This window comes from Acomys russatus, chromosome 8 (assembly GCF_903995435.1).
Source record: "Acomys russatus chromosome 8, mAcoRus1.1, whole genome shotgun sequence".
Classification (NCBI taxonomy): domain Eukaryota; kingdom Metazoa; phylum Chordata; class Mammalia; order Rodentia; family Muridae; genus Acomys; species Acomys russatus.
In genome coordinates, this window is record NC_067144.1 from 1,609,904 (window position 1) to 1,636,640 (window position 26,737).

General features: G+C 45.7%; 1 protein-coding gene across 1 annotated transcript in view; it reads left to right on the forward strand.

The window, feature by feature from the left end:
* Pkp2 (plakophilin 2) overlaps window positions 1-25,450 on the forward strand; it is a 65,655-nt gene extending 40,205 nt beyond the window's left edge. Inside the window, exons 7-13 of the mRNA XM_051150593.1 lie at window positions 11,711-11,828; window positions 13,465-13,629; window positions 14,387-14,560; window positions 19,080-19,233; window positions 20,964-21,153; window positions 22,772-22,859; window positions 25,320-25,450. Coding sequence (XP_051006550.1) covers window positions 11,711-11,828; window positions 13,465-13,629; window positions 14,387-14,560; window positions 19,080-19,233; window positions 20,964-21,153; window positions 22,772-22,859; window positions 25,320-25,388 — 958 coding nt within the window. The 3' untranslated portion in view covers window positions 25,389-25,450. The remainder of the gene's footprint in view (window positions 1-11,710; window positions 11,829-13,464; window positions 13,630-14,386; window positions 14,561-19,079; window positions 19,234-20,963; window positions 21,154-22,771; window positions 22,860-25,319) is intronic.
* The last annotated feature ends 1,287 nt before the right edge of the window (window positions 25,451-26,737 follow it).

A 26,737-nucleotide genomic window follows, 5' to 3' on the forward strand; every position in this document is an offset into this window, starting at 1 on the left:
TAGTAGTCTTGGTTGGCTGTCATAGTTTTTAAAGACTTACATGGCTCCAAACTCTATGGCTTCCAAAGTTTCTATGGAGAAATCAGCTGTTATTCTGATGTGGTTTTCTTTATACATGACCTGTGGTTTTTCTTTTACGCTTTCACCTCACAGTAATTGTTATGTATGAGGATAACTTAGTTAAAACATTTGGTAATTGATTGTAATTAGTAGGACCCTCTTCCTTGTAGCTCAAACCTCAAAAATTATGTGACAATCATTGAATTATAGAGTATCAAAGAGTACTAGCTGCTGCTGTCCCTATAGCTCTGTTGCAAGGCTACTTGTCTAGCATGGTTCATAGCATGGGTCATTACGTCACTTCCTTGGGAGTTGGCTGCATCCTATCCTCCACCTCAAAGCCTTTCATGCAGCATAACTAGAGCCAGTGAGTGTTGCTTGGACCACGCTTGGAACTTTTGCTGAAGGCTAACTGTTGCATCTTCATCCCTATATATCATAATAATGGATTCCTTCTCTCTCTCTCTCTCTCTCTCTCTCTCTCTCTCTCTCTCTCTCTCTCTCTCCCCTCTCTTGCTCTCTCCCTTCCTCCCTCCCTCTATTCCTCCCTTCCCCCTCCTTTTTTACTTCTCTGGTCTCCTGTTGAAGGACAAGAGGAAGAAATTTGGAGTATGAAATTAAAATAGCTTCTGCCTGGCACTTACAAGGCTAAAGAGAATGGTAAAGGCCAGGTCGCCAGATTAGAAAACAGAAAAAGCACTTAGCCCCATAGTAATGAGATTAAAGGGGAGAAAACTTTAGCTAAGACCCAGGCAAATGCAGGTAGCCCCTGTTGATAACAGTGCCATTTTTCAGTGGAAATTAAGTATCAGATTCTTCCACAGTTATAAACCAGTAATCAAATATTTGAGGATTCAAAGTCACAGGTCACCCTGGGCTGCCTCTGGAGAACCTGTCTCTTCTCTCTCTTTTTAAAAAAGTTATGAGTTGAACTTGTTAAACTTAGGTGGTCTAAGTTTATCCCCCAGAAGCCCAATTCCTTAGGCGTTGTTGGGGGTGGCAGGTTTAAAATGTTCTGTTTTCTGGCTTTTGACAACCATCTCTGCCCACCCTTCAGAATTTACCCAAGGTACATCACCTCTCACTGACAGATTTGTGCCTTCTTGGCCAATGCCCGGTAGCAGAGGTGTCCCAGCTCTCTGAGTGGCCGCTCAGTTCCTTCAATGCAGGATTCTTGATCTTTAGTTGCGATTAGAAGGTCGCATACATACTGCAAGAGAGTTACCTGGGGATTGCAGATCTGCTAGGTCTGGAGATCCTGATGGAGGGCTTCATCAAAGTTGGTCAGGAGTTTTCAAACCCCTGGGGCAGCCGGGTCCATGTGAGTTGTCCAGTGAGTCCCTGCTCTGGGTCCTTCTATTCGAAGGCAAAGATCTCCTGGCTCTGCGGCACCAGAGCCAGGCAAAAGAAAGCATCTTTTGGGTCCAGGACCGTTTACCAGGTTCTGTCGGGTGGCAACGCACTTAGGAGAGTGTAAGGGTTACACACTGTGGGGTGAATGTCCAGCACCCTGCGATTCACCTCCCGTGAGTCTTGGACCGGCCAATAGTCTGTTGTTCCTGGTTTGTTTTACTGGCAATAGAGGAGTGTTCCAGGCAGGCTGCCATCTTTTTAGGATACCCAATTTTAGCAGTCTATTGATGTGGGGTGTAATCCCCTCTTTTGCCTCTTTAGACATCAGAGCTGCTAGCCATCATCCCAAGTAGGCTGGTGGGTAAAGAGAACAGACTCTAATAGGTTAGTTAAGCCAATAGGATTCTCAGAGGAGGGTGGACAGCGGGGGGGGGGGGGACACGGGGGCCGGGTTGTGTGCTGGGCCTTCCAATTATACAGGCCAATATTCGAGTTCAGAAGAAATCTGTTTACTGTTTACTTCGGGTCCCCATGACTGATCTACCAGGGGAGATGGGAGATAAGTTGGTGGCAGGGAGGGGAGTGTTTAGGGACGAAATCTGGGGACAGAGGGGAAGAGGATGCACTGGGTAAGGACAAAGGGGGAGGAGAAGGAGGAAGGGGACTGAGGGGAAGGGGTAACGGTCTGCCAGGGGAGGAAGGATGTCCCGTCCAGCAGGACCAGTAATTACGGGGTCGCGAGGGGGGCCATACCTGAAATGATGAGATGGGAAAGAAAGAGGCAAGACCAAGTAACATTCCTATCAAGGTCCGTTTATTGAATCAAAAGCAAAAGCTTATATGGGGTGGAGGCAGGAACTAAGCAGTAGGAGGGGCCCGAGAGTGTCTCCAGATAATACCATCAGGTCAGGGGAACAGTTTCTATCTTATCTTAGCTAACTATCTCTCGGGAAGTCCCGAGCTAACCTGCTAAACAACATCTGCAGAAGCTGAAAGGAGGAAGTTATGCAGAGGCTGAAAGAAGGAAGTTAGCTTTGGAACGGGGCATCAGTATTTTTCCATAGCCAGTAGACTCTTTTAGCCTTGAATGACCCTGGGCTGGCTCCGAACAGAAGGAGAGGGGCAGCGATTGACCTGCCAGATAAGGGGTGTGGGGGAGAATCTAGGTGAAGCAGGTCGTTTGTGGCAGGATCTTCTTGGATGACAGGTGGTGGTCGCCTCTGGCCGGGAGATGGTTCTAGCGCTGCAGACGCTGGAGGCTCCTGTAAGGCAAGAATCTGGGGAATGGGGTTAAGCAAGAAGAGGCGGACCCAAGCTGGGGGTTCCTAATGAGCTCCTTCCAGACAGTGATGTAAGACACCTGGTCAGAATGTCCAGATGAGTTCAGTCTAAAAACAATCTATCTTACTGCCATAGTGGTAGGGAGATCGAAAATCCCTGTGGCTGGCCAGCCGACCCCGTATGTGGGCCATTTTGAAGAGCAATAAGTAATCATTCTGCTTTTTTTTTTTTTAACTAACAAAGATAGGTTGTGAGCTCTAGTTCGTACGTCCTTCCAGTGGTTAGTCACCATCGTCAAAGGCGTTGTCTCAGCCTGTCCCATACCAGCAGTTCACCAACAGTCAGTCCAACAGAAATACAAAGACAGACAGATAGATAAAACCACACGAGCCAATGTTTCTGCCACAGACGAGGCAGAAACAGCCTATACAAGCCGACGCCCTAGCCACAGGTGTGACAAGAAACAGGAGGCAGGGAAAACTACACACTAGCCACGCCCACAGCGCGGCTTGATCCTGCAAGCGGAAGTCTTGAACCCTCTTGGGCAAGAGCAAAGCACTCACGCACAGGTGGGAGAGGGATTATTCCACACTGCTCCTAGGACGCATAGGCTCTCGCTGAGGACCCGCTTGCTTCCTCAGTCCAGGCAGAGACACGACACTCCCCTAGGCAACGTGGTTCCCTGTACGTTGCTTCCTCAGCCAAGACCAATCATTCGCAAACCAGATTCAGAGTAAAGGAGAAAGTGACAGAATTTACGTAGACAAGAGAGCTGCAGCGGTACCTGTGATTCCTCGACCGGAGTCTGGTCCTCAAGGGGCTTCAGATCTCGGCGAGGCCTCCAAAATGTTAAATTTAAGTCTTCTAAGTTTATCCCTGGAAGCCCAATTGAGAGACAGAGTCCAGATTCGATGCAAAAGCAAAGAAATTTATTAATCTGACACGTCAGGGTCTACCAAACTCGGGGAGATTTAAAGACCCCGTCCTACAGAGACTCGGTTTAAATATCTTTTACAAAAAGTAAAACTCAGTAACAATGGTTAGTTAAAGAGTACTAGGTTAACAATAGGGGGTCTAGGGTGGTAAATTCTAAGTAGAGTGAGATAAAAGCAGCAGTTTCCAGGGGCAGGGTTGAGGTGGGGGCTAGGGAGAATTTCTAACTGGTTCTCCTTAGTTCGCTGCAGCTCTGTTCTCTTTATCCACCTGCAGCTTGCTCGGCAGACAACGCTATTGTCATGGGAGCCGAGTCCCGGCCACCTGTGATTTTATATTTCCTCAGCTAAAAGCTCCATTTCCTTAGCTAATAATGAAACACTATTTCCTTTAGTTGATAATGACACTGCTGAGTTCAGGCCATAATGATGAAACACTAATTCCTTTAGCTGACAATGACACTGCTGAGTTCAGGCCATCTAGACTCTTATAAACTAAATTTACAATCTATGAAATGTCACAGTTATATGGCAGTGAGGGAGCTTTCTAGTCAGATCCCCTAGCTTGAGGGAGTGTAGGGTGGCCCAGCTTAGCCAGGGTCGGGACAATGGGAGTATGGGAGTCTGCTTCCCTTCAGTAGGCGAAGGGAGCCTTGGACTTGTAAAAAGTCAGGTAGCAAACTGCACTTTGTTAAAATAAAGACAGTCAAGGGCTAGAATTTAATTCACTAAGCTTAATGATAAGAGAAAGACAAAGACAGAGAGCTATGGAGGGAAAAACAGGGGAGTACGTGTCCCCATCCCAGACCTATGGGTTTTTAAACGAAGGGCCTCACCTTACACTCACTGTCCTTTACCACTGATGCAACAGGTGAGGACGCAGGTCTGCAAGATGTAGCTGTACATTTAGTGTGCGTGTGTGCATGTGTGTGTGTGCGTGTGTGTGTGCGTGTGCGTGTGTGCGTGTGTGCATGTGTGTGTGTGCGTGCGTGTGTGCGTGTGTGTGCGTGCGTGCGTGTGTGTGTGTGTGTGTGTGTGTGTGTGTGTGTACACATTTAGTGATGTCTTTCACTTCTTTCAGTGTTTCTGTGTGTTCTGGAGATGTCTTCCCAAAGTCACAAGTAACCTATAAGGAGTGTGTGCTGTTTGAATGCATCTGAATGACATTCTTATAACACTATGATTTGATTCCTCCCCCACCCCCCAAGTACCAGTGTACCTCAGGAATCCCCGTATGCTTTAGAAGCCTGAAGTCTTAGATGAAATGCAGGAAGTTGAGAGAATGTAAATAGAAGTGAGAGCAGTCAGGTTGGGAGGTTGTAATTGGAGCACATTATTAGCTTTTCTGGTTTTCAGAAACTTGCAATTGCCATTTACCATTGGTGGGTGGTCTGAGGTCGGTCCAGATGCTGCTGCTTCCAGAGGAGAGCTGATGGGCCTCAAGGACAAAGGTCAAAGTTCCTGTTTCTTGATCAGGGGCAGCTTAGGAGCATTCACGGTGAGGCTGTGGGCTAGGTGAGTCTCCTGGTCTCAGTGATTTTCCACTAGGTGTTACAGTTAGCTCTTTTAGAATGAGATTCTTGGTATCAGATGGCATTCTAAAGGCCTGAGGTAATACCAAAGTGTTACAGCCCCTTGGTTATGCCTCTGTGCTAAGCACACCAGAGGATGCAGGGCAGAGACTTGAAACCAGCCGGAAGGCAGATCTGGTGAGATGTAAAGCTGATGCTTCACCAGTGGTCAGCACCGAGCGAGCAGTGGTGATGGAGTGGGCTGCTAAGACAGCGCCACCATCACCGCCTGACCAGCAGTCAAGCCCTGGGAGTCTAGCAGCGAATCTCCATGGAGGAGGGGAGCTCTCCCATCCGCATGGAGTCTTAGACAGTCATGGTGAAGGAATGGTGCGAGCAAGAGAGAGCAAGCCATCCTTGATTTCAGTGAATCAGGGACTTATAAGCCTTGGGCAGTGGGGAGGGGTTTGAGGGTGAATGTGTCTGATTCGCTGGGGCTAGGGTGCTAGGGATACTTGATTTACATGCAGTGGTACAGTACCTCATTTACATGCAGTAGCATGGGGGTCTTATCACACGAAGGGAAGCAGTACTTAATTATCCTGTCGGTGGGGGAAGAATTTCCAGGTATGATTGAAGGTCATTTGCTAATGGCTAGAATCTCCATAGCATAGCCTGGGCTATGTCCAGGAATCTCCAGTGCTTGATGAACAGGTTCTGTCAGGAAAGGGTCGGGCCTGTGATCTTCTTCCCGAGGGTTATGTGATACTCCTTAGGGGATCTGGGGGTCCCCTAAGAGAGAACCCCCGCTGAGAAAGGGAGTCCATTGTAATAGGTTAGTTGGCTGTCTGGAAACCCCAGACTTTGACCTTAAAAAGAAAGGGTCCACATGCAATAAAAAGAAATCATGTTATTAGTTTTTAGTATAGGGGAGCTGATAAGAAGAAAGAAAGAAACTAACTTGAGAAAGACAACTTTTCCAGCCTTCTTGGGACCTAGTCGTTGGCTGTCCTATATTTTTACTCTTCCTCAACCGATTATTCTTTGAGTAGTGTGTAGGGATAGCTGTTCATATTTTTGGAATTTCAAAGGGGAAAGGAATTTTGTCTAAGATGATGTGTAGGTAAAGTAATAAAGACATCGTATCTGGCTAGAAGGTGTGGTGATACTGTTTTGTTCAGCATTGCTTCGGGTTGTCTTTGATCTTTCATGCCTCTACATGCATTTTGAGATATCCACTCATGTGAATTTTGAGTGAAATAACATTGAAATTGTAGATTACTTTTGGTAGGATGGCCATTTTTATGTTGTCAATTCTTCCAACCCATGAGCATGGGACATCTTTCATATTCTATCAGTTTTTCTCCTCAGTGTTTTAAAGCTTCCCCCGTAGAGCTGTTTTTATTCCTTGCTTACATTTATCCTGGGTGTTGTTTTTTGAGGTCACCGTGAATGTGATTGTTTTCCTGATTTCTTTCTCTGCCTGTTTTCCATTGGTATATGAAAAAGCTACAACTTTTGTGTATTGGTTTTGTATCCTGCTACTTGCTAAAAAATAGTTTATCAGATCTAAGAATATTTTTGGTTGACTCTTAAGTGTTTTTTATATTTTCCACATGCAAGAATCAGTCATTGGCTGCAGCTACTGCTTTGGGGCCTGCCTGTGGTGAGCAGCTAGAATGGTTTAGAAGCACTTTCTTACTTGGCAGTGGGATGGTTACTTTGTAATATTTATACTTCTGAGGTATTCTCCATGTTAAGTCTCCATTGGGTGCATACAGGAAAGAGAAATAGTAAGTTGTAAAAGGACACACCCTGTCTGTGTTAATTCTGTGTCCTACAATGCTTTCAGATAAATGCCATTTTCCATTAATTACTGGTTTTTATCAGAGCAGTGTGATAGTGAGTTACTTTCTGTCTGGTGACTGCTCCACAGGTGAAGTGCCATAATCTACCCTTGCTTATATTTTTGGATAGCTGAGTAACACAGGAAGTATTTTTGATATGCAGGGGCAGTACTGCGGCATTAAGATTCCATGCACTTCCTGTCAACAAAGGCACCAACTGCCAGAAACCCCTGATAAGTCCTATTTCAAGCGAGTAGTGTGTGGATAATGGAGACTACAAGATAACCGTGTCCTGCTGTGAAGCTGGCAGCAGTGCCGCCCTGAGATCCTGTCCTGACCAGAGAGACTCTGAAGTAGACAGAGCTAAGTCTCCTTTGCAAACAACGCAGGTGAACAAGCTGCTGAGCAACACTGACCTTTTGAATTCTCAGAGCAGTTTAAGAGGCCATTTCTCTTATTCAGTGGTCGGGGGAAAAAGCCACAGCCTTTGAAACACAAAGAGCGATTTCCTGTGGTCGGGAACATATGATATTTGCTAAATGAAGAGCAGAAAGAATAAATGTGGATGAGTTTTCCTCTCTCCTGCACCCTGTGCATAGGATAAAAAAATGGTCCTATAGTCCTACAGGACCGGAGAGATAGCTCAGCAGTTAGAGCACTGGACGCTCTTACAGAGGACCCGGGTTCAATCCCCGGCCTCCACACAGCATCTCACAGTAACTTCAATCTCAGGGGATCTGACACCCCCTTCTTCCGACACCCCCACAGGCACTGCATGGATTTGGTGCACAGGCCCGTGCACATAAAAATAAAATGGAAGAAAAATAGTTCTCCTATCCTGGTGTTGCCCCTAGTTTGTTGTCAGCAGGGAAAGTAACAAACTCTTCGAGGCTCGTCCTCCCAGGTGACTCTAGCTGCCTCCTGCTCTGCACGGAGGAGTCAGGGCAGAAGGACTGTCTCATTACTTCAGAGTGAAGCCAGGCCACTCACTCTTCCTCAACAGATGAACGGCAGTTTTGTTTTGTTTGTTTGTTTTTTGTTTTTTTTAATTAAGGTTAAAGGAAACAGGGGCTCCTCCTAAGGCCAGGGAATCCCCAAGGACCCTCATCTGGCCTTGACCATGAAAAAGAAAAGTGATTAACTTTGGCTACCTTTGTGGTCTTAAATACCCAATAGAAATGTATAATCAAAGACTAAAATGATCAATGTGTTTCTTAACAGACAGACAATTCTTAATGCTCAGACTGTAGATAGAAGTAGATAGTGCCAGTTTAAACAATTGTTTCCTTAGAAAAAAACAAAAAAACAAAAAAACTTTTATTTTTTATAATTTCTTCACATGACTCCCCAATTATCCCCCTCACTCATCCTGTTCCCTTCCTTCCTACCTCTCCCACCCTGTTCCCCTCCCCTAGACCTCTGAGGGGGCCCTCCTCCCCCACCAGCTGACCACAGCCTATCGGGGTCCATCTTGATAGCCTGTGTCCCATGCTTCCCTGTGCTGTGAGGGCCTCCCTGCCGAGGGGAAGTGATCAAATGTTGGGCTCCAGAGTTCATGTCAGAGGCAGTCCCTGCTCCCCACCCTTCCCGTGGAAAATGAGCTGCCGCTGGCTACATCTGAACAGAGGATCTAGGTTCTTTGCATTCAGTGTCCTTGGTTGGTGTTTCAGTTTGTGTAGACCCCTTAGGGTGCAGATCCGCCAGCCTTGAAGGTCTCCCTGTGGGGTTCTTGACCCTTCCGGGTCCTTCCATCCCTGCCCCTACTCTGCCATACAACTCTCAGTGCTTTGCTCTGAGTCTGGTTTTGAGTCCCAGCGTCTGCTCCATCCCCCACTGGATGGCGTCTCTCAGAGGACATCTATGCTGGGCTAATGTCCTCTTATAAGTGAGTCTGTACCACACTTGTCTTTCTGAGTCTGGGCTACCTCACTCATGGTGATCTTTTCTATTTCTATCCATTTGCCTACAGATTTCAAGATTTCCTTGTCTTTAATAGCTGAGTAGTATTACATTGTGTAAATGTACTGCAGTTTCTTTATCCATTCTTCGGTTGAGGGGCATCTAGGCTGTTTCCAGATTCTGGCTACTGTGAATAGAGCTACTGTGAACATAGTTGAGCAAATGTCCTTGTTGTTTGGTGGAGCATCTTTTGGGTGTATGCCCAGGAGTGATATAGCTGGGTATTGAGGTAGAACTATTTCCAATTTTCTGAGAAAGCGTCAGATTGAGTTCCAAAGTGGTTGTACGAGCTTGCACTCTCACCAACAATGGAGGAGTGTCCCGCCTTTTCCCACATCCTCGCCAGCATGTGCTGTCGCTTGAGTGTTTGGTCTTAGCCATTCTGACAGGTGTATGATTGAGTCTTAGAGTTCTTTTGATTTGCATTTTCCTGATAACGAGGGACATTGAACATTTCTTTAAGTTAAAACAATCTTTTGTTTTCTCTTAATAAGTCCATTCAGTGTCTTTTAAAAATATGTTTATTACTGGCAGAGATGTGCACGTGAAGGTCAAGGACAGCTTGGCCAGAGTCTGTTCTCTCCATGTGTGTACAAGTCACCAAGCTCAGGTCCTCAGCCTGGGCAGCCAATTCCTTACCCCAAGCCATGTCAGCAGCCTTCGTTATCTTTTCTTGTAATTGACAAAACTACTGAGTTTTATTTTTGTTTTTGTATCCTTGTCTGTCCTGGACTTGCTTTGTAGACCAGGCTGGCCTTGAACTCACAGTGATCTGCCTGCCACTGCCTTCCATGTGCTGGGATTAAAGGTGTGCGCCACCATGCCTAAGGAAATGAAGCTTTTCAACAATCAAAGTCACTGAAGGAATTTTGTTAATATCAGAATTTTCACTGTGTCAGCTCAACATCATTAAATTGTATGTACTGTCTTCTTCCCTTCACTCTTAAGTTGAGCAGTAAAAGTGCCTTTTGGTGGCTAAAGCAGCCAAGCATGGTTGGTTCCCCATGCTTTTATTTTATTCCCCTTTTATTTCATTTTTTTTTAAAGATTTATTTATTTATTTTATGCATCTTTCTACATGTACACCTGCAGGCCAGAAGAGGGCATCAGATCCCAGTATAGATGGTTGTGAGCCACCGTGTGGTTGCTGGGAATTGAACTCAGGACCTCTGGAAGAGTGGACAGTGCTTTTAACCACTGAGTCATCTCTCTAGCCCTCCCTTTAGTTCTTGATAGAATGCTGGACAGATTTGTCCCTTTGGAGGTAATATTTGAGGACAGGAATTATTTTGAAATAGCTAATGCAATTATATTTTTAAATAAAGAAAATAATACCTCAGAAGTTTTGAACTGAGACATTATAGAAAAAAATCCTGAATAAATATATATAAATATATATACATACACATACACACATATATATTGGTTTTTCGAGACTGTCCTGGACTCGGTTTGTAGGCCCAAGCCTCGAACTCACAGAAATCTTCCTGCCTCTGCCTTTGGGATTAAAGGCATGTGCCACCACACCCTGCCTGAATATATTTTTGATGATCTACTTGTCCATAAATGGGTATGACACATTTGTACGGTTTTTTTTACCCCCAATTAAAGTTGGCAAAGGGAATAGGAAGTAGTTCTAAAATTCCAGAACGTACATTTTTTTTTGGTATTCTTTTTATTTTATGTATGTGCATGATTGAGTTTATGTGTACCATGTGTGTGTGGCAAGCCTGGAACTGGAGCCCGGGCCTCGGGACTGAGCTGGGTCCTCAGGGGGTGCGGTGCGAGCTCCTAACCGCTGCTCTCTCTCGGCAGCTCCTTTCATTGTTCTGTTAATCGAAGTGCTAACATTTTCCAAGGGAAAAAATTTTTTGAGTGGTTAGTGATTTAAAAACTTAATGCAGGGGACTATAGGAACAATAATACCAGAATATAAATATGGCCCAAGGCCTCGGAGTGATCACCAAATACTTTGCTGTACCATATTTGATAAGCTGCGTTTCTCTGTAAGGAAACAGCCTGCACTTGTGATCATGGCTTAGCAAAATTAGAAAAGGCTAAGTGTAAAGATATTTATAGGTCAGGCTTCTGGCATCTCAGACCTGGGAAGTATGCTCTGTCTGATAGCTTAGCTCTGCACCATTTGAAGGAGAGGACGGTCATGTTTTAGAGGACCAGGTTTAATATCCTCAGGACTCAAGTAGCGGAGTCCAACACACTTTTACAAATGAGAAAAGTGAGGCCAGGACAACTTTAAGATGCTTAGAGTTAAAACATGGAGCAAACTGGGACTGAGACGCATAGCGTATTGCAAACATTTGCCTCGTATCTGCCTTTCAGAAACACGGGCAGGGTTACGTAAGTCCGGGCCTTGATATCATGGAATGAAGCAGGCAGCAAACTTCACTGATGTGACTGTGTACTTGCGGTCTCGGGGTTGACATCAGGCACCTGATGAGTTATTGTACTGATGACAAGCTCTCAAACTTTCACTTGTCTGCCAGTTTCCAAACATCTGGAAGAAGCCTGAAAATGAAGCGTTGAGAGTCAGGCCTATTGGGTTCATAGTACAGGCCTAGCACAGGCCTTTGAGAGTCATACCACACGTCTTGCACAGGCCTGTGCGATGCATACCACACGTCTTGTATGGGCCTGTGCGATGCATACCATACGTCTTACACAGGCCTGTGTGATGCATACCACACATCTTGCACGGGCCTTTGGGATGCATAGAATACATTTTATGGTCTCTTGTTGTTCTTGAAAGAAACATGAGCTCAGCTGGCCTTGATGGGAGGAAGATGATGAGAAGATGCGACGGTCTCATTGACTCATTGGTCCATTATGTCAGAGGAACTATTGCAGACTACCAGCCAGACGACAAGGTAACACAAGAGTGAAACACTCTCATGCTGGGTTGTCCGCCGTGACTTACTAAGATACCCAAATTACTAAAAGAACTGCTTGGGTTAGTTTTTGGTCCTTGACTGACTTGCTGAGCTTAAGCTTTTCAATACATGCTTAGACACTTAAATTTTCCTTTCTTTCCTCCAAGATAGTGTTTCTCTGTGTAGCCCTGGAAGCTCTGTAGACCAGGCTGGCCTCGAACTCAGAGATCCACCTGCCTCTGCCTCCCGAGGGCTAGAATTAATGGCATGTGCCACCATGCCCTGCTCTTCCAACAAACTTTTAAGCAGCTCAGTGTGACTGTTGATCAGGAATGAGTACCACATGGTCAGCCGTGAGCTGAAGGTCATGTCCATCCAAGCTGTCTAACAGTCAGCACACCCATGGCTGGAGATTATGGCTCAGTGGTAACGCCCTGGCCTGACATGGCTAGCATCTTGCACAGGTTCTAGCTCTAGCACCACGCATGAGGAGTAGACGAGTGAATGAGTTATCACCATCCACCAAGAGAAGACTGAAATCTGAGTGAGCTGGCCTGTCCCCCTCTCCTCAGACCCTGTAAGCACCGGCAGTACATCACACACCACTTCTGTGGCTTCCATTTGTGACCCCTTCACACGAGCTATTAGAGTGGCCTCCTAATTGGTCACCGTAAGCAGTGTCATACATGCTCCCCGTCTCAGTGTGGCTAATTCATGCATGTGGTGTTGGAAGTTGTTCTGGACATGTGTTTTGTAGACATACACTCAGGAGCCAGAACAATAATTCAGGGTGAATCCTTCGTCCACTGTGCAAGAAGCCCTGGGTTCAGTCTCCACCTAAGTGTTTTTTTAAGAGGGGATGGGTGGGGAGAAGGCCACCATGGTTTGTTTTTCTTTCTCTTGGGTTTATTGTCATTGCTGGTCTCATTTCACAGTTACAGGTCTGATTACACCCAAATGGAATATAAGTCCTCTGACTGTGACACACAAGATCTGGCATGTTCCCTCAGCATGTTTGCTCACAGTCCATATATTCTACACATTGAATAAGATAAACACTTCAACACGGGGCCAGTTAATCTCCCACTTGGCTGGTGAACCTATAAAGTAACTCAAAATAAAAGCATCCCTTCCTAATAGGCATTTTCTTTCTTGGATAATCTTAAATTTTAATAAATGCAAAGACAAGGCCATGATCACAGTGGAGTTTGATAGTGGTGCAGAGTTCTCCATGGCTACATGAGTTGGAAGGTAGACCACAAATGCCCCTAAGCTGCAATAGAGAAGTGGTCTGAAGGGAGCAGGAGAAAATGGAAATGGGTTCTTAGTCATCTGGCCGAGGAGGATGGACACTTGCAGGCTGTATGCATGATATCGGTTCAGCTAGCCTCCTTGTAAGGCTACCATTGTTTTAAGAAACTTGGATTCTGTGTTTTAGCGTAGTACTCATGACCGCCCGTTCGTGGCCTAACATTAGCCATTCCAGCTAGCCTCAGTGGTTCCTGCATAACTTTTTGTCCAAGCACACTAACTGACACGCAGTAAACCTTTAAGAGGTAAAGCCTAAACAGCCTCGTCATCTGAAAGGGGTGTTACTATGTCCGTGAGCCGTGTTCGTGTTCTGTCTCCTCAGGCCACAGAGAACTGTGTGTGCACTCTTCATAACCTCTCCTACCAGCTGGAAGCAGAGCTCCCAGATAAATATTCCCAGAGTATCTACACGCAAAACCGGAACATCCAGACTAACAGTAACAAAAGTATTGGGTGCTTTGGCAGTCGGAGTAGGAAAGTAAAAGAGGTATATTGGGGGACCCTTGAGACACAGTGGGCTGTGCAAGGGGATGGAGGGAGAGCAGGGAGGGGAGGCCACTGTTTAAGACAGTTTCAGGTCTCACATCAGTCCTCCCCTGAGACTTCACCAATGCGGAAACAGGTGAAGGGGAGAGGATTCAATCCCCACTAATCCGGCCCCATATTTGTGCTGTTAAGCCATGCTGCCCTGTGTCCTTTGTGGGCTGTGATATAGTCATTGTTTGAGCATTACCAGGAGCACTAGTGTTTTCCTTGGATATCCTAAAAATCAACCATGGGCATGTTAAAAGCAAACCTCCTAGGAAAGACGCATCTCTCTTTCAAAACTGACACAGGAATGAAGAGCACATGAACTATTGTATTCTTAGTGTTCTGGTGTTCTTGGATTTGGCAAATGGCTGGTAAATTTAGACCCTTGCTACTGTCCCAAACCACTGTTTAAGCCTCTGAGGAAAACAACCTGTTTTTCTTATCTTTGAAGTGATGGTGACCACTTAGAATTAAAGTCAGAAGCACTGGAATCCATTTCAGAAGGACCTGTTATTTAATTCCTGTCCTGAGAAGTGTGAAGTTGGAGAATGTGAGAGTTTCTTAGGAAGAAATAATTATTGTGAGCTAAAAGTTAAGAAATGAAAAAGCACATATATTTCTCTTCTGATGTGTTAGTCTTTCTGGACCTCTGGTCTGTTGGTGTGGGTGCAGGGTTGTAGGCCTGACCTCAAGTGCTTTTACTCTGTGCTTAGCAATACCAAGACATGCCAATGCCAGAGGAAAAGAGCAGTCCCCGGGGCGTTGAGTGGCTGTGGCACTCCATTGTGATAAGGATGTATTTGTCCTTAATTGCCAAGAGTGCCCGAAACTACACCCAAGAGGCGTCTTTAGGGGCTCTCCAGAATCTCACGGCAGGAAGCGGCCCGGTAAGTCTTGTTCCAGCTTTTCTCCTTCTTAAAATGAGGTCATTGTGGACATATCCATCTTAGGTACAGAGACAAAACAAACAGGTAGGAGCAAAGGTTTCCTCAGCCAAGACAGTTCACAGAAACCACAGGAGCTTTAGCCTTGCACTGCCCTCGGCCTCGGGATCTGTAAAGCCGTATAGACTACAATTGCAAGTAACCAACACATAGGCTTTTATATTGCTTAGTTCTTCTTCCATTACAGTGCTCAGAACCCTGCCTCAAGCTAGTCAAGAAAAATATAGAGGAAGGAAAAGTAAATTTCTTATATCTTGAAACTTGGCCTGGTCTATAAAGTGAGTCCAGGACAGCCAGGACTATTTTACACAGGGAAACCGTCTTAGAGGGGGGAAAAAAAAGAAAGGAAGGAGGATGAGGAGGAGGAAAGGAAGGGAGGAAGGAAAAGAAAAAGAAAGACAGACAGACAGATGGTGGAGAATGTAGCTCAGTTGACAGAGTGCTTACAGAGCATCTGTGAAGCCCTGGGCTCCATCCCCAGCAGCTCCTCAGCCAACCAGGCTTTGTGGTAGAGGTCGGTAATCTTATCACTTGAGAAGAAGAGACATCTTCAGCTGTGTGATGAGTTTGAAGCAATATGGGATGCCTGGGGCACTAGGTCGCTTTTCTTTCGGGATTAGTCTCGAATGCCTCAGTGCATCTCTGGACTATTTCCCATGTGCCTATGCAGTAACGAGGATAGCTAGGAGTGCAGGCTCACACCTTAGTAACCTGCTGTCCTCACAGCAAATGTGTCTCACTGGTCAGATGCATCTCTCAGGTGGGCTCTGTGAGGAGACTGGTCTGCATGAAGTGCCCAGGGTACAGGTTTGCACTGACAGGGCTTCCTTGCTGCTTGCATTACCTGTAAAGGAATGTTCCCTCACAGAAAGTCAGTGTTCAGAGCAAAAGAAGCTGTCTGTGAGAGCACGGCATTGGAAAGCACACCTGCACGTCTGTGTTTTGGAAACCCAGCCAGGGGCTGAGCTCATGCTCTTCCCCAGTGACTTACTTTTTATCATCAAGGTCAAAATCGATGCAGGTTATTGCCTATACACTGTGTGCATGTCATATATTTATATATTCTATTTTAAATTAGTATTTGAACTAAGCTTGATCATAAGGTAAGCACTCCAAAATAGTTGATAACATAGCCCATCTTCAGCTGCATATCTCCACAAATAAAAGGGAACAGAAACCTTTGAGGAAATGTATTCATTTCCTATATAAGTGCCTTCACATAGAAGCTTGTTTTAAATAAAACTATGAAATGATAAAGTCACCTTACCATCGCACTGTGGTTAAGAAGATAAACATCATTTCTTTGATTTGTCATAACCACGCTCATAAACAAAGAGAAAGGAAGAATTCATTGTTTCAAGAAACTTATGGTCTAACAAGAAAAAATATGGAATAAAATAATTTTTGCCTAGATAACTGGGGATGGGGGGTGGAAGAGGGGAGCCAGGGGAGGAAGGACAGCGTGAGCCCCACTAACGATGCTTTTACAGTATGCTGAAGGCAACAGATAACTATTAGAAGATCCTCCATTGGTATTTAAAATCAGCAGGTTTTGTTTTGTTTTTTAATTTCGTGCGCATTGGTGTTTTGCCTGCATATATGTCTGTGTGAGGGTGTCAGATCCCTTGGGACTGGAGTTGGAGCTAACTGTGAGCTGCATGTGGGTGCTGGAACCCAGGTCCTCTGGAGGAGAAGCTAGTACTCTCAACGTTGGGGCCATCTCTCTAGCCTCTGAGATTAAACGGTGGGATACAGGGATTGGTCGTGGTGATAAATGTGATGGAAAACAGAACACGGACAGCAAGGTACTCAGAGCTCTACAGCTATATAGGACAGCATTCTTCTAATTCTGCATGACAGTGAGACTAAGTGATTGGCGTATGAAGGGGAAGCTGGGAGCCTGGCAACTGTGCTTAGTTTGCTTGGCTCCATGGATAGGAAGCAGCGAAGGCTGACGGCCGCTCTTCAGAGCCTTCAGATGAAATGTAGGGCTAGGACTATTGGAAAGTGAGGGACGCCCACCTTTCCTCTTGACCCAAGGTCTGGGATTGTACATAATCAATAGCTTCCCCTGTGGGTGGGTAGCTCTGGGAAAGGAGCCTTCATAAAAGACAAGAAGTCATGGTAACAAAACAACCATGTTAAAGTAGTAATAACTAAACTTCCTCGAGCCACTGCAAGTCTGAGACTGTAGTAAAGTGATGTACCATTTCCCTAGGATTATTGGCTATGAACACAAAAACAGTTTTAGCCATCCCGTATTCCACCACCTGTGCTTGGGCCTGTATTAAAGCTCTCAGTTCTAGAAAATAGAGTTGAGAAACTAAAGAATACAGGTGGTGATAGGAAGCAAACTGTTTATAATAGACAGAAGGATATCTTGAAGAATGGGTATAAATGTTGGTTTGGTTTTTTGTTTTTGTTTTTGAGACAGGGTCTCTCTGTGTAGCCTTGGCTGTCCTGGACTAGCATTGTATACCAGGCTGGCCTCGAACTCACAGCGATTCGCCTGCCTCTGCCTTCCGAGTGCTGGAATTAAAGGCGTGCGCCACCACCGCCCAGCAAGAATGGGTATAAATGTACCAGTTTCTTTATCTATTCTTCGACTGAGGGACACTTAGGCTGTTTCCATGTTCTGGCTATTATGAATAAGGCTGCTATGAACATGGTTGAGCATGTGTTCCTCTTGTGTGGTGGAGCATCTTCTGGGTATATTCCAAGAAGTGGAATAGCTGGGTCTTGAGGAAGCTCTATTCCCAGTTTTCTGAGAAAGCGCCAGATAGATTTCCAAAGTGGCTGTACTAGTTTGCATTCCCACCAGCAATGAAGGAGTGTTCCTCTTTCTCCACATCCTCGCCAGCATGTGGTGTCATTTGAATTTTTGATCTTAGCCATTCTGATGAGTGTAAGATGGAATCTCAGAGTCGTTTTGATTTGTATTTCTCTGATGACTAATGACGTTGAGCATTTTCTTTAAGTGTTTCTCAGCCATTCAATATTCCTCTGTTGAGAATTCTCTGTTTAGTTCTGAGCCCCATTTCTTAATTGGGTTATTTGGTTTGGTGGTGTTTAATTTCTTGAGTTCTTTATATATTTAGGATATTAGGCCTTTGTCAGATGTAGGGTTGGTGAAGATCTTTTCCCAGTCTGTAGCCTGTTGCTTTGTTCTGTTGACAGTGTCTCCTGCTTTACAGAAGCTTCTCAGCCTCATGAGGTCCCATTTGTTAATTGTTGACCTTAAGGCCTGGGCTGTTGGTGTTCTGTTCAGGAATCTAGCCAATAGACAGGACATTCTCCACAGTTGAGTGGAGAGTGGGGACTGACTTTCACACGAACTCTGGTGCCCCATATTTGACCACATCCCCTGGATGGGGAGGCCTGGTGGCACTCAGAGGAAGGATAGCAGGCTACCAAGAAGAGACTTGATACCCTATGAGCATGTATGGGGGAAGAGGTCCCCCTCAGTCACAGTCATAGGGGAGGGGAGTAAGGGGAAAAGCGGGAGGGAGGGAGGAATGGGACGATTCAAGGAATGGGCTAACAATTGAGATATAATGTGAATAAATTAATAAAATATTGTTTAAAAAGAATGGGTGTGAGCTGGGCATGGTGGCGCACGCCTTTAATCCCAGTACTCGGGAGGCAGAGGCAGACAGATCGCTGTGAGTTCGAGGCCAGCCTGGTCTACAAAGTGAGTCCAGGACAGTCAAGGCTACACAGAGAAACCCTGTCTCGAAAAACCAAAAAAAAAAAAAAAAAGGGGGGTGTGAATCAAAGGAAATTTTGTTATAGGACCCTCATATTAGCTTCAAAAAGAAATTTAATATTGAATCACAGCAGAATCTAAGCCTACAGTTCTGAGATCTCTTGATGCTAGAAATGGCCAGGTCACTATTCACATCTTAAGTAAGAGTTGCCTAGACCTGGGCCATCAGTAGTCTCCACAGATTATGGTGACCCATGCCAAGGGAGGGCAGCACACTTTTCGTCCCAGTGCTCAGGAGGCAGAGGCACATGGATAGCAGTAAATTCAAGGGCAGCCTGGTCTTCATAGCAAGAGTTACATGATGAGGAAAGATGATCCAGCTAACAATGGGTTGCTCTTTTCAAGCTCCTGGAGAGATGGCTCAGAGGTTAAGAGCACTGTCTGCTCTTCCAGAGGTCCTGAGTTCAATTCCCAGCAACCACATGATGGCTCACAACCACCTATAATGAGATCTGATGCCCTTTTCTGTCCTGCAGGTGTGCATGCAGAAAAGGCACTCATATAAATAAATAAATATATTTAAAATATTTTTATTTAGCAACTGTACTGACAATCTAAAAGAATTTGAAAAAAAGTATCAGTAAACTGCTTTCACTACAGTTCTAGCTTTTATCTACCCTTAACCTCTGAAGTCTACAGAGAACTTATTCTCTGATAGCAAATGTGACAGCATTTACAGCATCTGTCTCACAACAGATGCCCACATCAGTAGCTCGCATGGTGGTCCAGAAGGAAAACGGTCTTCAGCACACCCGGAATATGCTGCACGTGGGTGATCCCAGTGTGAAAAAGACTGCCGTCTCCCTGCTGAGGAATTTGTCACGGAATCTTTCTCTGCAGAACGAAATTGGTGAGTTGAGGCCCCACATGTCATAGGTGCATGCTGAGTGTGAAAGTGCCGGCGAGCAGGTGATGGAGGCCCACATGTCATAGGTGCATGCTGAGTGTGAAAGTGCAGGTGAGCAGGTGAGTTGAGGCCCACACGTCATAGGTGCATGCTGAGTGTGAAAGTGCCGGCAAGCAGGTAATGGAGGCCCACATGTCATAGGTGCATGCTGAATGTGAAAGTGCCGGCGAGCAGGTGATGAGTAGGCCTGACTTTGCTGCACAGGGTTCTTGGGCAGATACTCTCATTCACTGACAGTGAATTGTCCTAATATCCAGCCTTTTTGTTAATTTGCTTTGATTGCTTGCAGAAAAGAAATGTCAGACTCCACTAATAATTAGCAAGACAGACAGTCTGCATGACACCTCTCACCCACTGGCTGGTTCATGCAGTGGGTCTGTCTCATCTACATGTTTGTCGGGAACACAAATGCAATTTTTAAATTGCAAGTTTGCCTTATGTTCAACATGTAGTTTAAGCAAAAGGACCATTTTAATTATCAGTTGTAATAGCCAAGAATAAGTAAAAATCCATTTGAATACATGCTGTGTTTTCAATGAAATGTCTGGAAAGGTAGATTTTTAATTTATTTGTTTTCTTGTTCATTTCTTTGTTTATTGATTGATCAAGAGTGGGGAGGAGGGAAGAAGGGAGGAGCAAGGGAGAAGACATTGGGTATTCAGTACTGAGACCCGGATATTGGGTTGTCAGTACCGAGAGCTGGGCGCTGGGTTGTCAGTACCGAGAGCAGGGTGCTGGGTTGTCAGTACCGGAGCAGGGCGCTTGGTTGTCAGTACCGAGAGCAGGGCGCTGGGTTTTCAGTTACCGAGAGCAGGGCGCTGGGTTGTCATTACCGAGAGCAGGCGCTGGGTTGTCAGTACCGAGAGCAGGGCGCTGGGTTGTCAGTACCGAGAGCAGGGCGCTGGGTGTCAGTACCGAGAGCAGGGCGCTGGGTTGTCAGTACCGAGAGCAGGGCGCTGGGTTGTCAGTACCGAGAGCAGGGCGCTGGGTTGTCAGTACCGAGAGCAGGGCGCTGGGTTGTCAGTACCGAGAGCAGGGCGCTGGGTTGTCAGTACCGAGAGCAGGGCGCTGGGTTGTCAGTACCGAGAGCTGGGCGCTGGGTTGTCAGTACCGAGAGCAGGGTGCTGGGTTGTCAGTACCGAGAGCAGGGCGCTGGGTTGTCAGTACCGAGAGCAGGGCGCTGGGTTGTCAGTACCGAGAGCAGGGCGCTGGGTTGTCAGTACCGAGAGCAGGGCGCTGGGTTGTCAGTACCGAGAGCAGGGCGCTGGGTTGTCAGTACCGAGAGCAGGGCGCTGGGTTGTCAGTACCGAGAGCAGGGTGCTGGGTTGTCAGTACCGAGAGCAGGGCGCTCTCTTTGGAAAGATCTTCAGGTTTGCTTGTAGAGTCGCTGCATCTTTCTGTACATTTGTCATCCTGGACCCCATTACTTGGAGATGGGAGAGGCAAATCTCTGGAGCTCACTAGCCAGTCAAAAACGAAGCTTCTAGTTCAATTAGAGTCCCTGTGTCCGAACCACAGGTGAACAGGGAGCAGGTGACATCCTGCTGTGCCCTACATGTGTATGCACAGGAGGCGCACACTGAATACGGGTGCACATACCACACATGTTCACACAGCCTCGCTCCCAAAAGAAAACCCTTCTAATCAAGCATTGTTTGTCTTTCAATTTGTAGCCAAAGAAACTTTACCGGATTTGGTTTCCATCATTCCTGACACAGTCCCAAGTACTGAGCTTCTCATTGAAACTACAGCCTCTGCTTGCTACACATTGAACAATTTAATGCAGAACAGTTACCAGAATGCACGGGATCTTCTGAACACCGGAGGCCTGCCGAAAATCATGACCATCAGCGCAGGGGAAGGGTGAGTCTCTTCGTGCCCTCACATCACTGTCTGTTTCCTGCCACCATGGCTTGATAAATACTCCAACAGCAGTTACTCTCCCCCGAGTCCTATGGGCAGCGCAGCCACAGGCAGCATTACATGTATACTGTGGGTGTGTCTCCTCTCACAATGGGGCGGGGAAAGAACTGAGTCAGACAAGCTATATAGCCATCCATTCTCTTCAAAAAGATCAAGTCAGACTCTGTAGCTTCTCTTACGTGTGAATTGTAGTATTTACTGAAGTAATGAATTCACTTCCTAGAGCAATGGTTGTTATTTAAGAACAGTAGACGTGGTGACTCGTGCCTGTAATCCCAGCACTGGGCCAGCAGAGGCAGGCGGATCTCTGAGTCTCAGTTCATCCTGGTCTATACAGCGAGTTCCAGGACAGCCAGGGCTACACAGAGAAACGCTGTCTTGGAAAAACAAACAAACAAATAAAACAAAAGAATAGTAGACTATAGGCAAAATGGGATTCTACCACATTATAGCTTTAAAAGGGGAGAAAATCAAGTGCAAACAACTACTTTACAGATAAATGTTACAAATATAAAACCCTGACGTTAAAGAGCTTTGTAGGACCTTGTCTGTAAGACACCCATAACGTGGGTGACTTGCTTGCTCCAGGTGACTCTGTCCCTAGGATACTAAAAACAGGTCCGATCCTAACTCGCCTCTTGCTTCCTATACAGCTTCCGTGAGGAAGAGGAAAGGTGAAGAAGGAGCCTAGCAGTCTTTTGTGTGTGTGGTTTTTCTTTCTGTATTCTGGGTTGCACGTTAATAAACTTCTGTGCCAAGGGAAAGAAACCACAACCTTTGTTTGGAAAAAAAATACACAGCCACGTGTTAGCAGGTCATAGAAAGTAATGAAATCTCCCAGCACTCGGGAGGCAGAGGCAGGTGAATTGCTGTGAGTTCGAGGCCAGCCTGGTCTACAAAGTGACTCCAGGATAGCCAAGGCTACACAGAGAAGCCCTGTCTTGAAAAAACCAAAACTAAAACAAAAAAGAAAGAAAGAAAGAAAGTAACGAAATCTGAAAAGAAACTGATTGCTAGGCAGTAATGGCAAGGTTGGGTCACATTTAGAGATGGAACTTTAAAACCCAGTGCCACTGTCAAATGCAGTGGGAATTAGATCTGTGAGAGTAAGTTTCCTGTCAGTGCCGCACTGAAGACACACATGATGTTAAAACTATTTTAACAAGTACTGCCACAGAAGTGTATTATATTAACTTGAAAATATTTGCTTTGCCCCTATATTGATAGGGCCTTTAGTCTCAGAGGCATACACATTTCCAGTTGTTTTTCTCTGTTGGAATTTGTAAATATACATCATAAATATACAAATGTAAAGGCTCTATACGTAAAGGGTTTAAGACATATATAAATGTCATGATTCTTCCTCTGTAAATCGCTTATTTATTAGTACTGCCCTTGTGATTTATAAAAGTGCCTCTTACAGTAAACACTGGCCTTCAACGCTAGCCTCTTTGTGTGACAAGTGACACTGTTGAAGCCACATTGAAGACTTGAGGAACATGGAGAGAGGGTCTGAGCTCCACATTCTCACTGACCAGAAGCATCTCTCTCCTTTCAGCTACGCCCCCAACAAAGCCAGCAAAGCTGCCTCTGTCCTCCTGTACTCTATGTGGGCACACACAGAGCTCCATACGGCCTACAAGAAGGTACGTACACTGACCAGATGAAGGGAGACACCTCACCTGGCCCTCATGAGACATCACCAGATAGCTCCACGACCCCCTCTCCTCCTCTGTTTTTTGCTGTTGTTTTTTTTGTTTTTTGTTTTTTTTTTTTTAGAATTTCATACATGGACATCTTTGTCACTCCCCACCCCCTGTTTCTTCCCCTCTGGCTCCTCCCTCCTAAGTTCTCTTCTTCCTCCTCCTCCTCCTCTTCTTTTTTTGTTTTTCAAGACAGGGTTTCTCTGTGTAGCCTTGGCTGTCCTGGACTCACTTTGTAGACCAGGCTGGCCTCAAACTCACAGTGATCCACCTGCCTCTGCCTCCTGAGTGCTGGGATTAAAGGTGTGCGCCACCATGCCTGGCTCAGGTCCTCTTCTTTAAGCATTATTGCTATGTGTATATACACATATGCATGAATACACACACACACACATGCATGCACATGTGCACGCACACATGCGTATAAAATCTACTAGTTTACTTAGCTCTGTGTGTCCAAGGCTGACCACATGGGACTGGACAACCTGTGTCGGAGTTCATCTCTGGGAGCAGTTGGTTCTCCCTCTCTCAGTGACCCTTGACCTCCTGTAGCTCTTCCTCCAGGAGAAAGGTGATATGAAACTTCCTCTGTCGGCATAGGTATGTCAACTGGTGGAGCTGTTCAAATGATCAGAGTATTGAAAGATCATGGGTCCATTTCCCTGCCATCCCTGGGCGGGGGGAGGGGGGCACACAATCTATCAACAGATATCATGGACCTCTGGCTCTTAAAAATCCTTCTACCCTTTCTTCCGTGATTTTCCCTGAGCTCTCGGTGCAGGGTGGTATTGTGGATGCGCCAGTTGTGTGGTTAGGCCCCACACAGTCCCTCTCCTCTGCATTTACATCCGTTGTGTGTCTCTGTAACAGTTTCTGTATGTCGCCAGTGTAGGAAGGAAAAGTATTTATAATACAATTAGAAATTATATTGACTTAGGATCTGGTAGCAGTAGGCTCTCCTCTCAGGGATATGACCTTTCCAGGGTTTACAACACCAGCTGTGACTTCCCTCCTGTAGAGCAATCTTTAAATCCTATTAGACAGTTATTATTGCCAAGATAAAAGTGCCACTCATGCAATGCTGTAGATATGGTGCCAGTCCAGTCACTGTGGTGGTACACTTCAGCTGGGTACGGCTGCTGATTGCTTTTCTCCCTTGGTAACGTGTGTAGCATCTGGCGACATGTGAGAGTCACTGGTCAGGAAGGAGGCTTCCCGGTCAGTCCCAGCTTCAAGTTCTGGGAGGCAGCCCCAGGAAGCAGCCACGGGAAACAGCAACAGCCTGTGTTGCTTTGGGAGCCTCTTGGACTCCCCTAACCAACAAATTGAAAAGAGGTTTCCCATGAGTGGTACCAGGAGTCTTGTTAGATAGTCCATGGCTTTTGGGGGAGCATTATCACCCCATGTATGCTAAGCCTTATTTATCCCTCCTCCTTCCCTTTCTCTCTGCACTGACCTCTTCATCTCTAATTAAGATGCCCCAGTCTTTTCCATTTCCACCTTCTTGTCATCTGTGTCTTGCGCCATTCCCCACTCAAGAACTTTCCCTCATTTCACCAGTCCCACCTTCCCCTTATCCCTCCAAGCCCAACCTTTCCCTCACTCCCACCTCCATCCATTTTTCTTTTCCTGGTTCTGTAGATACTTTAGGCTAAGGTTAAGATTAAGAGCTAGGTGCCCCAAATAAGATAAAACATGTGAATTGTTTTTCTGGGTCTGGGTAATCTTACCCAATAAACTATGGTTTAGTTTCATCTATTTACTGCAAGTTTTACACCTTCAGTTTTCTTCACAGCCTGATAGAATTTCAATGTGTTATGTGTACTGCATTTTTATTATTCATTCTCAACAATAAACAATTAGAAAATGGGATTTGAACTACTTTGAGATTTCCTCTTACCCCAATTAGAATGCTAAGCTCAGGAGTAGAGATGACAGCAAGTGCTGGTAAGGATTGTGGGGAAAGCAGCACCCTTATTCACTGTGGGACTGCCACCTGATACAGCCACTCTGGAAGCCAGTGTGCATCCACCATATGACCAGCCATACTGCCCCCTGACACCCTGATACACAGACACGTGCTCATTGCTGCTCTGTTTACAGCAGCCAGAAAATGGAGCCAACTTAAATGTTCTTCAGCTCACAAAAGGATGAGGCATTTTCTTATGTGATGATTTACTAGCCATTGACATTTTTTAAAAATATTTTTTATTAATTTATTCATATTACATCTAAATTTTTATCCCATCCCTTGTATCCTCCCCTTCTTCCCTCCCTCCCATTTTCCCCTTACTCCCCTCCCCTATGACTGTGACTGAGGGGGACCTCCTCCCCCTGTATATGCTCATAGGGTATCAAGTCTCTTCTTGACTTTTTACATTTTTTTGTCTGCTTCTTCCAAAGGCTCAGTTTAAGAAGACAGACTTTATCAACAGCCGGACGGCCAAAGCCTACCACTCCATTAAAGACTGATGAAGGTGAAACCAGACTGGAGATGTCAGCTCCACAGTTCTCCACTAAAAAAAACAAAAACAAAAACAAAACAGCAAAAAAGAACTCCCCAAAGAAAACATCTATTTTTCTACTGACAGACCCATGCTTTGTTTATATTCTTTTCTATCCTCTTCCCTCGAGTTTAGGAAATGAATAATCAGAACACAATTCTGTTAGGCATCGTGAAGACAAGGTTGCCACCAGTACTGGCTCTGGGACCTCTTCTGCCCTGTGCAGATGTGGGCATCATTACCAGTCTTCCAGTGCATGCAAATTCCTGTGGGTGAGCATCAAAGGGATAGGTACCGGAAGTTGTATGACCAGGCTTTTAAATAGCATGGTTGGCATCTGTGCCCTTTGTGTGGTCACTCTTGTCACTCACCTGCATGTTACTTTGTTGCTGAACCAGAGGCATGTGTTCAACGATGTGGGGCAGAACAGACATGACAGGAATAAAACATTGATGGCAAATCCTTTGATCTGTCATTGTTCTTGACCCGTGGGTGCTTTGCTTTTGTCTCTTCACCCTCTTAACTTTTTTCTTTTTCTTCTTTTAGAACCAGGGTTTCTCTGTGTAGCCTTGGCTGTCCTGAACTCTATTTGTAGACCAGGCTAGCCTTGAACTCACAGCAAGCCACTTGCCTGTGCCTCCCTGAGTGTGGGACTAAAGGCGTGCGCCATCTTGCCCAGCTCTTCCTCTAACTTTAGTGAATGTAAAAAGTGTACAATACAGTGCTGCAGGACAGTAAGACTAGGGAATTGAGAAGTGGTCATAGCAAACTTAAAAGTAGCTGGCTCCACAGGGTGTGGTGGTGCACACATTTAATCCCAGCACTCAGGGAGGCAGAGGCAGGCAGATCTCTGTGAGTTCGAGGCCAGCCTGGTCTACCCAGTGAGTCCAGGATAGCCAGGGCTACACAGAGAAACCCTGTCTTGAAAAACAAAGACAAACAGACAAAAAATATCTGGCTACATGTAAAGACAAGTGTTGGTTCTGAAATTCTGTGCATTGTATAAATGGGACTTTTTTTTTTTTTTTTTTTTTTTTTTTTTTTGCTCCAAGAAATCATTTATCTGTGATGGCATCAGTAGATGTAAATCTCTCTAGCTACAGTGTGACCTGGGCATTTCTACCCAGTGGACTTGGCTCAAGAATGCTGAGTCCTTCAACAAGGGTCCAAGAGGAGCCGAGGGCCACTGAGGCAGTGAGGCCAAAGGGCACTGGGAGCCACTTGTTTTAATGAATCGTAGTGTCAACTTCATGCACCTTCTAAAGTGTAACACAGGCTGCTGCCTGCGCTCTGCCTTGTGTCAGGCAGGAAGCTGTT